At 36.8% G+C, this 13,637-nt stretch overlaps 1 protein-coding gene and 1 pseudogene across 11 annotated transcripts in view; one reads left to right on the top strand and one right to left on the bottom strand.

Moving 5' to 3' along the window:
- The window catches only part of BCAS3 (BCAS3 microtubule associated cell migration factor), a 457,087-nt gene that overhangs the window by 3,715 nt on the left and 439,735 nt on the right, over nt 1-13,637 (top strand). For all 11 annotated transcript variants that reach the window (XM_036451745.2, XM_036451750.2, XM_036451747.2 and 8 more), the window contains exons 3-4: nt 2,750-2,804; nt 9,284-9,359. In XM_036451745.2, the coding sequence (XP_036307638.1) occupies nt 2,750-2,804; nt 9,284-9,359 (131 nt within the window). The remainder of the gene's footprint in view (nt 1-2,749; nt 2,805-9,283; nt 9,360-13,637) is intronic.
- Nucleotides 10,258-10,814, bottom strand: LOC118726667 (annotated as a pseudogene).

The raw sequence follows: 13,637 nt of genomic DNA, 5'->3' as shown, positions 1-13,637 counted from the left end.
TGACACTACCCACTCAGCCATTCCCATCCCAGGCAAGCCCTCACCACCCCAGTGTCTGTGTCCATTGTTTATGCTGATATGCATGGATACAAGTCCTTTGGTTGCTCTCTAACCCTCTCCTTCCTACCATTTGTCTCTGGATCTGTTCTTGTTCATTAAAGAACCCCAAACCTTTTTGGTGTACAGTATGATGCTCCAGCCAACCGAGCCACCCAGCCTCTGGTCTTTTCAACTGTAAAAATGAAGACTGAAATAGTATCTAACTTACAGCTAATAACATGCTTATTGCCACTGTCCATAGTTAACAAAGACAGTGGGCTGTTATGTATACTTTCTAGGAGCGTATGATCTAATGTAGTTTTAAGATATGTATGCTTGAGCCGGCTGGTAATTCTGGTTGGATTTCCCAACAGGAGGCATGACGGGGTTTCTGGCTCAGTCCCCAGTAGTGGGCATATAGGAGGCAGCTGATCCATGATTCTCTCTCATCATTGAAGTTTCTATCTCTTTCCCTCTCCCTTCCTCTCTCTGAAATCATTGAGATCATATTTAAAAAAGGAAAAGATATGTATGTTTGCAGTCACTTTAATCAATAAAAAAGATGCTAGCAAAGTAGCTCACTTTAATCAATAAAATAGATGCTAGCAAAGTAGCATGTGAATTTCGAGTATTTTTGTGTAAGTATTTTACTATTTTAGATTTGAAAAGTTTGTTAGGAAGCTAACATTTAAGTGAACTTCAAAGGCTGAATAGTGTTTGGGCAGTTAGAGTCAAGGGTACGTTTTTAGGCAAAGGGAATTGATTGAGAAGATGTGGGTAAGGTAAGCTATTTTCATGAAAAGCAGAAAAAAGTTGACTTATATGAAATAGTTTGAGGTGAACAATTAAGACCTTTCAATACCTGGGTAAGGAGTTGAAACTTTTCTGCTTTTTTTAAAAAAGATTATTTTTATTGATTTCAGGGAGAGAGAGAGAGAAACATCAATGATGAGAATCATCAATTGGCTGCCTTCTGCATGCCGCCACCAGTGCATATGACCGGGAATTGAACTGTGACCTCCTAGTTCTGCTTTCTAAAATGTTCATAAGGGAATTGTAACATTTTGGATTATTTCCCTTGGGAAGTTTAGCATGTTACATAAAGAGTGCCTTCTCAGAATAACAAAAGTATATGGGGAATATAATATTTTACCACAAAACTTCATTTTTTTCTTCTCCTGCATTTTCTAAGGCTATATATCTTTGTTAACTATGGAAAGTGGCAATAAGCATGTTATTAGCTATAAGTTAGATACTATTTCAGTCTTCATTTTACAGTTGAAAAGACCAGAGCAGAGAGAAATTAAGTAAATTGTTCTTTGGTAACAGCCAAGAAGGGGAACCTGGATCAAATCCAGGCAGTTTGTCTTTGCTGCCTCACCATATTCAACATTTATTGCTTTTTATAATGCAATTCATAATTTTTGTGGTTTTAAAAAAATACCTCCATTCAGTATTCTTTTAACAATGCTTGAGCATCAACTCCATGACTAAGTACTGGTTTACAGATTCTAAAGGTATAATGTAAATATGAGAGATGGATTCCTTTCTGTAATGGAGTTTACATTCTGGTATGGGGAAATAGTGAATAAGTAGTCATTACAGGCTCTGATCAAAGCAGTGCGCTATGATAGAATGACAAGGAGTATGGTTAAGATTATCAGAGAAGGCATCTTTGAGGAGGGAACAGTTTAGGCGGAGATCTGAAAGGGGAGGCTGAGTAAGGGAAGGACTTTAGGTAGAAAGTTAGTGTAAAGGTCTTGATTAAAAGAAGAGTTTGGAGTAATCTAGGAATTGAAGTTGCATATGACTGAAGTAAAAACCAAATTAAGGGAATGGCAGAAAAATGAGTTTGGAGAGATAGGCCTAACCACAATGTTTCGGGGTTTTGGGGCTTAATTAGTTCTGTAGGTATGTAAGGTATATTTTAAAATAGGATTTAGGATCTTATTATTTCCCTAAATGTAATTTTTCACATCTCTCTGGAATGAATTTGATTTGGTATTTTAAAGGATTTTTTTCTCTACTTCCTGATTTTCCATTTAAAATATTTTAGTGTCCTTGAGCGTTTTTATACTTTTCTGTATATGGCAGAAGTTACTTGTGAATACAGATTCATTTTTCTCTATGCATATAAGGGACTAGGTTCATAGCCAATTTAAAGGGAAGGTCACTATATACTGAGTCATCAGCAACAAGTTTTCTTTGTCTATTGGTAATTAGGGCAGTCTGCTCTGACTCAAGAGGAAGGTTCTGCTTTAGCCAAGTTTTCTGTCATCACTCCTTCGAGTATGGGTTAGAAGTTCTCTATATCAAGTTAAGATAGCATGACTTTTCAGAAGAGATGTTTAGAATTGTTAAGATCTCATTTGCATTTAATAACATTCAATGAAAGAAAGCTTAGCAGAATTATCAGGTAATGTGAGTTAGTCTTTTAAAAACATATTGAGTGACTTTCTAAGGTGCGACCCACTAGCAGGGTCCCCTAAGATCATCGGAAAACACGGTTCGTAACAGTAGCAAATTTACAGTTATGAAGTAGCAATGAAAATAATGTTATGGTTGGGGGGTCCCCACAACATGAGGAACTGTATTAAAGGGTCGAGGCATTAAAAAGGTTGAGAACCATTGTTCTAAGGGCTTAGGAAGAACTTTTCCATGTTTGTCTTAAGCTGTCCTGATAAATTTCATCTAATTCTCCTCTTTGCAGGGAGCAGTCCTACATGGAAAGTGTTGTGACTTTTCTACAGGATGTTGTGCCACAGGTAAGTTTCTTGAGGTTTCTGAAACAGTAGGTTTTACCTTTGTCCAGGAAGCCTCTTAAATGTACTGTTTCCTAAACTTGATATTAGTATCACCAACTTCAAAAAGACTTGATGTTTTAGTATCCTGAATATTGGTATGGAGGAACCACACTTGTTATTAGATATACCTGAGTTTTGTGCTGTCTGTGGCACCATTATTATTCCTCTGAACTTGCTCTCCCAAGAGGAATCAAGGCGAGATGGTAGATGAGGGAAGGGACTTGGGACTCTCTAGTTGGCTTGTTTCCACAGTCTTCCCCTTGTCCTGGTTAAATGATGCCTGATTGAAGTGAGATAAGCAATACATGCTTGACATTTCATTAACTAGGTATTATGTTAATTAAATCCTCTACACTGAGCAAAAATCTATGTCTCTTTCATATTAAGTAGTATTTTTATGCTATGCAGAGTATGCCCTGTTACTTTAGCCTGTGAGGAAGTAAGCTCCTTACCTGTCCCTCTATGTCCAGGTGCGATGGAGGAGAGCTACCCTCCTGGGATCATTCCTAGGGCAATGATGCCCAGACTTAACATAAGTATCACTTGGCATGCTTATTGAAAAGAGTAATTCCCAGGCCCCTCTCCCAGAGCGTCTGACTGAGTGGCATTCAGGTGGCATTTCATAATTCGTGTTTATAGTAAGAATCTCAGGCAATCCTTGTGAAACATTAGCTTTGGGAAGCAATGTTTAGTGGAACTAATGAAGGGGAAGGTTTCTGCCTTCTCCTTGTGGTGCCAGTATTCCCTGACCGCTACAGTATCTGTAATTGCCCTGTTCAGAAAGGACATTCAGAGATCTGTTTTATAAGAGGGTCCAGGAAAACTCCAGACTTTAGATTTCAGTTGTATTAGAGTATTCATCAAATATGGGAAAGTATCACAGAATGTTAGTATTTATTATGTTTAGTCATCTTTAATGAAAATAGGCCACATAATGACAAGGTCTGCAGGTCTGTGGGGCATGTAAGGAGAAATACATGTTTTTTTCCTTCTTTTTCTTGAAGAACTTGAATAAGGGAAGTCAAATTTCTTGAAACAACCAGAGGTAGTAACAACATATCAAATAGTGTTACACATGTAATACAGACTGAACATTCAGTTACAAAGGGAATGCATACATAGCCAAGAAAGAGTGAAAGGCTTAAGTTCCAAAGGTCATTGGGAGCAGCATTAATTGAAATGAATGGAGAGGTTGGGTATTTGATGTTGAAAGAAACTGGTTAGTTGGGCATGGTAGGCAACAGAGTTCCTGTGGCTGGCGAGCTTCCTGTATTCTTCTGAGAATACCAGGCTTTGGTCTTCTACAAACTGCTCCTTTCTTTGTAAGCCCCTGAGCTCTGGCATGTTCCAAGGAAGGGGCATTTCAAAATTTTTGTAGTTTGCCTGCCCTGGAGTGCCTCTTTATCAGATTCTTTCAAAGGCAACTTTTGTGCCAATGGAAACCCTGCATAGCAAGCAGCGTTGGTTGGCCGGAGAAGAAAGGCTGTGGTCAGGGGCTTTGAGGGAGGTTTTTCTGGAGAAACAAGAATACTAGAGTGAGTAATAGATTGAAAATTGGCTGCTAAAACTGACAGGGTACAAGTGCTGGAAGATAGACTATTAATTTAGTTCTTATGAACATTATACATTAGAAAGGGGTTAATCTATGCAATTGGCTGCAGATTTGGATCAGAGTAGTAACTGTGGATGTAAAGTCATAGTCATTAATCTAAGAATTAGAATATTCATTCAAGAAATTTATGTTATGCAAGTCATTCTACTTTGGAAAGAAAGCAAAAATTTAGGCAGCAGACATTTTCTTGAGCGGCCATTATGGATCCAGAATTCTGTTAAGTTGAAGTACTTTACGACCATCCTTAAAACTTCATTGTCTAGTGCAGCAGTTGGTGAACTGTTTCTGTAAAGGGCTGGATAAACGTTTGCAGGTCATATAATCTCTGTAGCAACTATTAGCAGTGCCTTTTTTTTTAAAAATTTTTTATTGATTTCAGAGAGGAAGGGCGAGGGAGAGAGAGAGAGTGCAACATCAAGTGATGAGAGAGAATCATTGATTGATTGCCTCCTGCACACCCCACACTGGGTATTGAGCCTGCAACCCCCAGCATGTGCTCTGACTGGGAATTGAACCGTGACTTTCTGATTCATTGGTTTATGCTCAACCACTAAGCCACATTGGCCGGGCATCAATGCTTTTTATGTAAAGCAAAGGGCAGGGCTGTATTAAAATAAAACTTTATGAAAACAGATGGTAGGCTAGATTTGGTGACTCATAGTCTCAATTTTATTAAATGTAAATTTTATTTTTCAATTGTAATTTACATTCAGTATTATTCTATATGGGTCTCATGTGTACGTCATAGTCTTTATTCCACATTTAATCCAGAAGCCCCCATTGATATTTTGTGGTTAGCCACTTGGAAAATGATATTTTTTGATGATGATATTAGGTTCCAACTTCTGTTCTATTCTGGGAATCATCAAATTCATGGAGCCTGGAAATTATTTTTGGGGTCTCTATCCCCCAAAAGGAGAAAATCTGTTAGTATGTTATTAGCTTCTTTAGCTATCACAAATAGTGTGAATTTTCATTGTGTTCAAGAGATAGCATTGATGATGTATAGAAACCCTTAGCTGTGCCCTTTGATCTAACAATTGTACTTCTGAAAAGTTATTAAAAATGATTTAAAATATTTTATTAATTTTTACAGAGAGAAAGGGAGAAGGATAGAGAGTTAAAAAAACGAGTGAGAGAAACATTGATCAAGCTGCCTCCTGCACAACCCCTACTGGGGATCGAGTCTGCAACTAAGGTACATGCCCTTGACTGGAACCCAGGACCCTTCAGTCTAAAGGCCAATGCTCTATCCACTGAGCCAAACTGGTTAGGGCTAAAAATAATTTTAACAAAGAAAAAAGAGTTAAAGCTCAAATCTTCTCTTTTAAGTCTTTTTGAAAATTTCACATTTTCAGGGTAAAAAAATTGTGATCAGCCCAAGTGTTAATAGCAGTCAAGTAAATTATATGAAATTATATATGTTCTTCCTATAGAATGATTTGCTGTTATGAAACATTATACTTTTGATAGCACATAATGGAAGTTATTTTCTCTACAGTGAAAAAAACATGTCTACAGTAATCTTAGCTGTGTCTTTCAAAATTCAATAATAACTTTGTGCTTATGAATGTGTAGCTATGATAGAAACCAGATAAGGAATAAAAGGAGAAATAAACAAATCCTGTCAGTTGTGGACTCTAAATTTGAGGTTTATGGCAGTTGGATTTTGGTGGAAGAAGGAGGGCTAAGCTCTAGCTGGTTTGGCTCAGTGGAGAGAGAATTGGCCTGTGGACTGAAGGGTCATGGGTTTGATTCTGGCCAAGGGCGTGCACCTCCATTGCAGGCTCAATCCCCCAGGCCAGGGTTGGGTCATGTGTGGGAGACAACCAATCGATGTGTCTTTCTCACATCAATGTTTCTCTCTGTCTCTCCCACTCCTTTCCATTTTCTCTAAAAATGAAAAAGTATCCTCAGGTGAGGATTAACAACAAAAAAGAAGGGCTAATAGTTTAGTAGTACGCTAACCACCATTAAGACAGCAAGTGAAAGCTGGATGGGCACTTGGTATGCATCATTGGGAATGAAATACCTAAGCATGGGCAAAGATTATCGTAAATTGAGAGGCAAAGTGACTAATTTCATTTACCTTCTTTGTGCAAACCTGCTGGAAGGCACTCAAGAAGCAATACTCAGATGCTTTCATTAGCTTCACAGAATTTTCTCAGGAATGCTTAGTAAAGAATACCATGACTTGCCCTAACTGGTTTGGCTCAGTGGATAGAGCATCGGCCTGGGGACTGAAAGGTCCGGGTTCGATTCCAGTTGAGGGCATATGTACCTTGGATGCAGGCACATCCCCAGACGGGGGTGCACAGGAGGCAGCTGATCTATGTTTCTCTCTTATCGATGTTTCCAACTCTCTATCCATCTCCCTTCCTCTCTGTAAAAAAATCAAATATATATATAAAGAATACCATGTCTGGGAAGGAGAGAGGAAAGCCTGAAGACTAACAAAATTATACAAGCGTTTGTATGAAAATCTTATTTCTCCCTGAGGAGGAAAACAAAGAAGTTCTGGAATCCCCATATACTGAAAGGCTTCTTTCATCCTTTTTTTTTGTTTTGTTCTGCATATCACTCAGAAGTCAAAGGACAACATCTTTAGATGTTGCAAAGGAGAATGTTGAATATAGCTACAGGTGATAAGCAGCTTGATAGTAATTCTGCTAAACTGAAGGAAATGTTGATAAAATGTTACTCCTTTATGGGACTGAAGAAGAGCCTGAGTTAGAAGTCCTAATTGTAATGTGTCTTAGATTGGATCCTGGAGCAGAGAAAAGACATTATTGGAAAAACTGGGGAAATCCCATGAGATCTGAGGCTTAATTACTAGTAATGCATCAATTAGCTTCAGAGTTTTGACGAATGTACTATGGTAAGGTAAAATTTAATTAATTTAGGTAGTTCATATTAGAGAAATCTGGCTAAGCTCTATATGAAAACTTCCTGTACTGTTTAGCAATCTAAAATTATTCCAAGGTAAAAAATTATTAAAAAAAATAAGTTTTCAAGGATGATAAGGGCAAGACCAAGGAGGAAGAGAAGATAAGGATGAGAAGGTAACTGGTGATAAGGATGAGATGTTTGAAGATAAAGTAGGTTATTGTAAGGGCTAGACCAAGGAGGAAGAGAAGATAAGGTTGAGAAGATAACTGGTGATAAGGATGAGATGGTTAAAGATAAAGTAGGTTATAGTGTGGGTTTTTCCGCTTCTCCAAAAAAATTTACTGCCCTACTCATAGTTCACTTTAAAAAAAACAAACAATTTAAATAAAGAATTTTTTTTGGGTATAGTAAACTTACAATTAAAGTAATGGTCTTTTAATAGTGTTTTCAATGTCCTTTACCTTTGTATGGTAAGTATGGGGACTTTAAATTGGTATGGAAATTTAAAGCAGTTCATATATAGTAACACAAATTATGTTATAGTTTTTATAAGATCTTGATATACCATATTAAATAATAATTACCTGAATTGAACCATTTTATAATTGAAATGTTGCAGCTCTTTTATTGACATTTTAAATATTTGTAAATTCACACAATAAAAATACTTGCCTTAGGGAGAGATGACTCCCTTTGACTACTGATGAGAAGAACCCTTGACACTTTTCCTATGTTTATCTTTGTGACCCTTGCAGGCTTGTAGAAACTAGCTAATAAACTAGCTAATAGGTTAAGTGTAGAGGCCAGATCAGAGACTGAAAAAGTAATACCGGTACTTTTTTCTACCCCCAACACTGCCCTCCAACTAGAGACATGAAGAAAGTAATAAGTAATGCTCCTTTTTGTGTGTATGACTACAAACAAGTGAATTTATTTTTGTGTTTTTGTGCTGTATTTTTAAGCCTACAAGAGAAAAGCAAATGAAGCTTTTAATTGTTTTATGATTTAGGAAAATGAGGTAATATGTATTATCCTATAATTCTATTTATAATATCATGGAGTACATTTAAAAATTTTATTTTTCAATTACAGATTATGTTCAGTATTATTTTATATTAGTTCCAGGTGAATAGACTAGTAGTTAAACAATTATATAATGTAAGAAGTGATGTCCCTGATAATTTTAGTACATACATAGTTATTACAGTATTATTAACTATATTTCCTATGCTGTAAGAAAGTAATATGCTTGAAAATTTTGGGTAAAGTGTAAATTGCCTGATCATAAATACATGGGAAGTAAATAGATACTTGAGGTAGTTTTATTTTTTTAAGACTTCTTATTTGTTGGCTAATATAGGAAATGATTTAGTTTTTTGAGCATCTTAAAATTATAGTAATGCTTTCTAATATACTGTGTTTATTATATTTTAGGTCTCTGCAATTTTTTTTCAAAACTTGTTTAAATCCTCATCTAGGTACATGTTTTTTATTGATTTTTTTTTTTTTTTTTTTTTTTTTTTTTTTTAGAGAGAGAGAGAGAGAGAGAGAGAGAGAGAGAGAGAGAGGAGGAGGGAGAGAGAGAGAAAAACAACGTGAAAGAGAAACATTGATTGTTTGCTTCCCATACATGTCCTGTCTGGGGAATGAACCCACAACCATTTGGTGTAATGGAACAATGCTTCAACCAGCCGAGCCACCTGGTCAGGGCTTTTGCAGTATTTTAGTAGCTTAAAAACTCTCTTCTGACCAAGGTTTTCAGACTCCTGGATAACTTTCTTTGGGATTACAAATAGTACAAAATGTGCTGTTTCCAAGATGTAGGCTTGGTGAAATTGTAGAGGGATAGTGTTGGCTTTCAGTTACTCTTTGTTTTGAACATCAGTAATATTAGCACTGTAAAATATTTTTATTCAAACATTTCTGTTTTACTATGCAGGCTTACAGTGGAACACCTCTAACAGAAGAAAAGGAGAAAATAGTCTGGGTCAGATTTGAAAATGCAGATTTAAATGGTATGGTTTTAACTTTTTGGGCCTTATACATTCAATGTTTGCTTCAGGTTGACCTGATTCTTGAGTTAGATTACTTTCTCTTTTAGTAACTTTTTAGTTTTCAAAATAAATTTGTGTTTAATTATTTTTTTGGGGGTAAAATTTTTTCTTATTGGAAAACAAATATACAACTTGGAATGGATTTGTGGCAAATTGTGCCATAAGCAGATTTTCTGTAAGTGGCTAAACAAAATTTAAAAAACAAGTATCAATAAAAGAAAATGTTTCTGGTACAGGACCAGCAGTACAAAAAAAAAAAAATAGTGTATGAGTACCTGGATAATACACCCGTTTTGCAATAGTGCAACTTTTAAGTTCATATTGTTGACTGTTCATAGTCCACGCAGAGTTACAACTCCACACTTCAACAACAACATGCTGAGAGTTTCTAAAGAAAACTGCTTAAAAAGGCATAATCAGCTGAAACCGGTTTGGCTCAGTGGTAGAGTGTCGGTCTGTGGACTGAAAGGTCCCAGGTTCGATTCCGGTCAAAGGCATGTACATTGGTTGTGGGCACATCCCCGGTAGGGGGTGTGCAAGAGGCAGCTGGTCGATGTTTCTCTCTCATCGACGTTTCTAGCTCTCTATCCTTCTCCCTTCCTCTCTGTAAAAAATCAATAAAATATATTAAAAAAAAAAAAGGCATAACCAGATGTTCCCTCATTTGACCAACTCCATCTAAGTTTAGATGTGCAGAAGGGCTTAGATATATCCAGAGTAAGCCACATGCAACATGTTACTTGATCAATTTTTTAAAATAAGGTTTCAGGACAGTAACAGTAAGATAAGGGTAGAAAACACGGAGAAATGAAGTCCTAATTACTATACATGCATTTTTTTTTTTTGACAGCAGGAGGAACCTTTTATGGATAACTTACAAAGAAAAGACAAATAAACAATTTTGTACAAGAAATTTAGCACATTCTGTACAATTTCTCCACTTTGCTGTCATAATTAATACAAACTCTTCCTAGTTTACTTGACCATCACCATCAATATCTGCTTCCTTGATCATTCAATCAACCTCTTCATCTATTAACTTCTCCCCAAGGTTTGTCATCACATGGCGAAGCTCTGCTGCACTAATATAGTCATTGCCATCCTTAGCAAACACATAGAATGCTTCTCGAATTTCTTCTTCACTGTCTGTGTCTTTCATTTTTCTTGCCATCATTGTCAAATTCTGGGAAGTCGATTGTGCCATTACCATCAGTATCCACTTCATTTATCATGTCCTGTAACTCTGCTTCTGTGGGATCCTCCCCAAGAGACCTCATTATAGTTACCAATTCCTTTGTTGTTATAGTTCCATCACCATCCTTATCAAATAGTGAAAAAGCTTCTTTGAATTCTGCAATTTGCTCTCAAGTCATTTGGTCACTCATGCTTCAAGGGCTACCGGTCTTCGAGACACAAGTATGACTCTGAATTTGACTACTCAAAAGCCTCATAAGTGGTGTCATATAGTATTTGTCTTTATATGACTGGCTCATTTCACGTAGTATAATGTCCTCAGATTTATTTACGTTGTAGCATGTGTAGGTTCTTTCTTTTTAAGGCTGTGTAATATTCCTTTGTGTGTGTGCACCACATTTTTTAAGGCTGTGTAATATTCCTTTGTGTGTGTGCACACAACCACTCAGCTCGCTCGCTCGCTCCACTTGGACTCAATTTGTGTTTAATTTAAAATAGCATAACCAGCCTTGACTGGTTTGGCTTAGTGGGTAGAGCATTGGCATGCAGCCTTAAAGGTCCCAGGTTCGATCCTGGTCAAGGACATGTACCTTGGTTGCAGGCACATCCCCAGTAGGGAGTGTGCAAGAGGCAGCTGATCTATGTTTCTCTCTCATTGATGTTTCTAACTCTCTATCCCTTTCCCTTCCTCTCTGTAAAAAAATCAATAAAATATTAAAATTTATAAAAAAAATAGCTTAAAATTATTAAGAGCTGCCAGGTAGCCCCTTCCCTCCAGCCTGCTTCCCCTTTGATATGATTTATCATGGTTGGGGCTTGGGGAACCAATCCTGCATTCCCCTAGGTATCCGTTCCTAATCCATGCTCTAATTTTGGCTGCTGTTAGGTAGAGATGACTACTTTTGGAGTTCATTAGAGAGTAGGACAAGGGCCTTTTGTATAATGATCTCTGTTGTTTCTCTTTCAGACAGTCTGATTCATGCCTAAGCTCGTTTTCCTTAAGATACCATACTGAAAAAGAAGTAGCCAAAGCAGTTTCACATCCTGATATTTTTCTATCAAATTCCCTGAAGGTGTGCATATGGTTTGAGACCCAAAGCACACTAGATTATCCAGCTGGTTCGCTACAGTATAACCAGAACTGCCAAGTCTAATCTGTGAGGGAGAAGCTTGTTGCACTCCATGGCCTTTCTTGACTTGGCATTCTAATAAGAAGTCTAGTACTATACTTAGGTACCAGTTTTTATATTCAACAGCCCCTTCTTCAGTTACAAGTGATTTATTTAAGGGGAATTAAAAGATTAATTATGGTAAAATGCATATAAAGTGTATTATTTTAACCATTTTTAAGTGTATGGTTTAGTAGTCTTATGTACAGTAAGTCCTCAGTTAACATTGTTGATAGGTTTTTGGAAGTATGGTGAAACGAAGTATAAGGAAACGTTTTAATATAGGCTAATTGATATAAAAAGAGTTAGTTGCTTATAGCATCTCATCAACATTACAATGAAATGCTATTGAATGAACTTTATGAACGGAGGACCTACTGCACATTCACTTTGCTATGCAACTGATCTCTAGAACTCATCTTGTAAAACTGAAATTTTATACCCATTAAACAACAATTTCACATTCCTTCCCACTAGCCTCTGGCAACCACAGTTATTTATGACTCTGAATTTGACTACTCAAAAGCCTCATAAGTGGTGTCATATAGTATTTGTCTTTATATGACTGGCTCATTTCACGTAGTATAATGTCCTCAGATTTATTTACGTTGTAGCATGTGTAGGTTCTTTCTTTTTAAGGCTGTGTAATATTCCTTTGTGTGTGTGCACCACATTTTTTTCTCTGTCCTTTCATGTTCCATTTGGATTGTGTCCACCTTTAGACTTTGTGAATAATGCTGCTATGAACTTGGGTGTATAGATATTGCTTTGAATGCCTGCATTCAATTATTTTTGAGTATATACTCATAAATGGGATTATTGGTTTATGTGGTAATTCTATTTTTAATTTTTTGAGATACCACCATACTGTTTTTTGAAACCTATTTTATAGCTAGTGTCAATGTAGGAATGATCCAAACCTGTAGAGAATTTGTATAATAGTTTATTTGAGCCTAACTGACAACATATGCAGGGGTGCAAGATCTCAGATGCTCCAGAGAAAGAATTTTGCAGCTTCTTTAATGCATTTGAAATTAAGGAAGATTACCTGAAGGTGGGAACAAAAAACCCAGGAGTGGTTAATAGGATAGTTAATAAGATTTGTGTTATCTTGAGAGTGGTCACCCTTTAGAAGGAGGACATATGTGCTTATCTTAATCCAGAGAAGTAAAATAGCACAAGTGATTAACCAAATCTAAATTAAGAGAAAGGAGATTTTGTTCATATAAAAACCACAGGGTTTTTATATGTGGCGCTGGAGCCCTCCTAAACGTAACAACCTGTGATCAAGTTAGCTCTAGTAGAAAGATGATTAGATTGTGTATTAAGAGTCCTGAGCCCTAGCTAGTTTCTCATCAGCCTTCGGACTGAAGGATACTGTGTTCGATTACATTCAAGGGCATGTACCTCAGTTGCAGGCTTGGTCCTCATTGGACCTCTAGTCTTTTATAATAGGGTGCCATTTTATTTCTATAATTGAAGTATGAGATTAAAATATAATTATTGCAATCTTTTCTGGATTTTCATCATATGGTCTTTTCTTAGATTTATTTTAGAATAACTTTAAAAAATATATATTTTATTGATTTTTTTTCAGAGAGGGAGGGAGAGGGATAGATGAGAGAGAAACATCGATCAGCTGCCTCTTGCACACCCCCTACTGGGATGTGTCCGCAACCAGGTACATGCCCTTTCAGTCCGCAGGCCAACGCTCTGTCCACTGAGCCAAACCGGTTTTGGCTATAGTTTTCTCTTTAACAACAACTTGGAGATGATTGGAGACGGTAGCAAAAGTCAAATTGGAGGAGTGTTAGGGGCAGAAATCATTCTGCAATGTATTTTTGGGTGAATGAGAAATTAAAAATAGAGGACAGTT

Source organism: Pipistrellus kuhlii, unplaced genomic scaffold (assembly GCF_014108245.1).
Source record: "Pipistrellus kuhlii isolate mPipKuh1 unplaced genomic scaffold, mPipKuh1.p scaffold_m20_p_22, whole genome shotgun sequence".
Classification (NCBI taxonomy): Eukaryota; Metazoa; Chordata; class Mammalia; order Chiroptera; family Vespertilionidae; genus Pipistrellus; species Pipistrellus kuhlii.
Note: the sequence above shows the minus strand (reverse complement) of the source record. Positions and strands in the feature narration are given on the sequence as shown.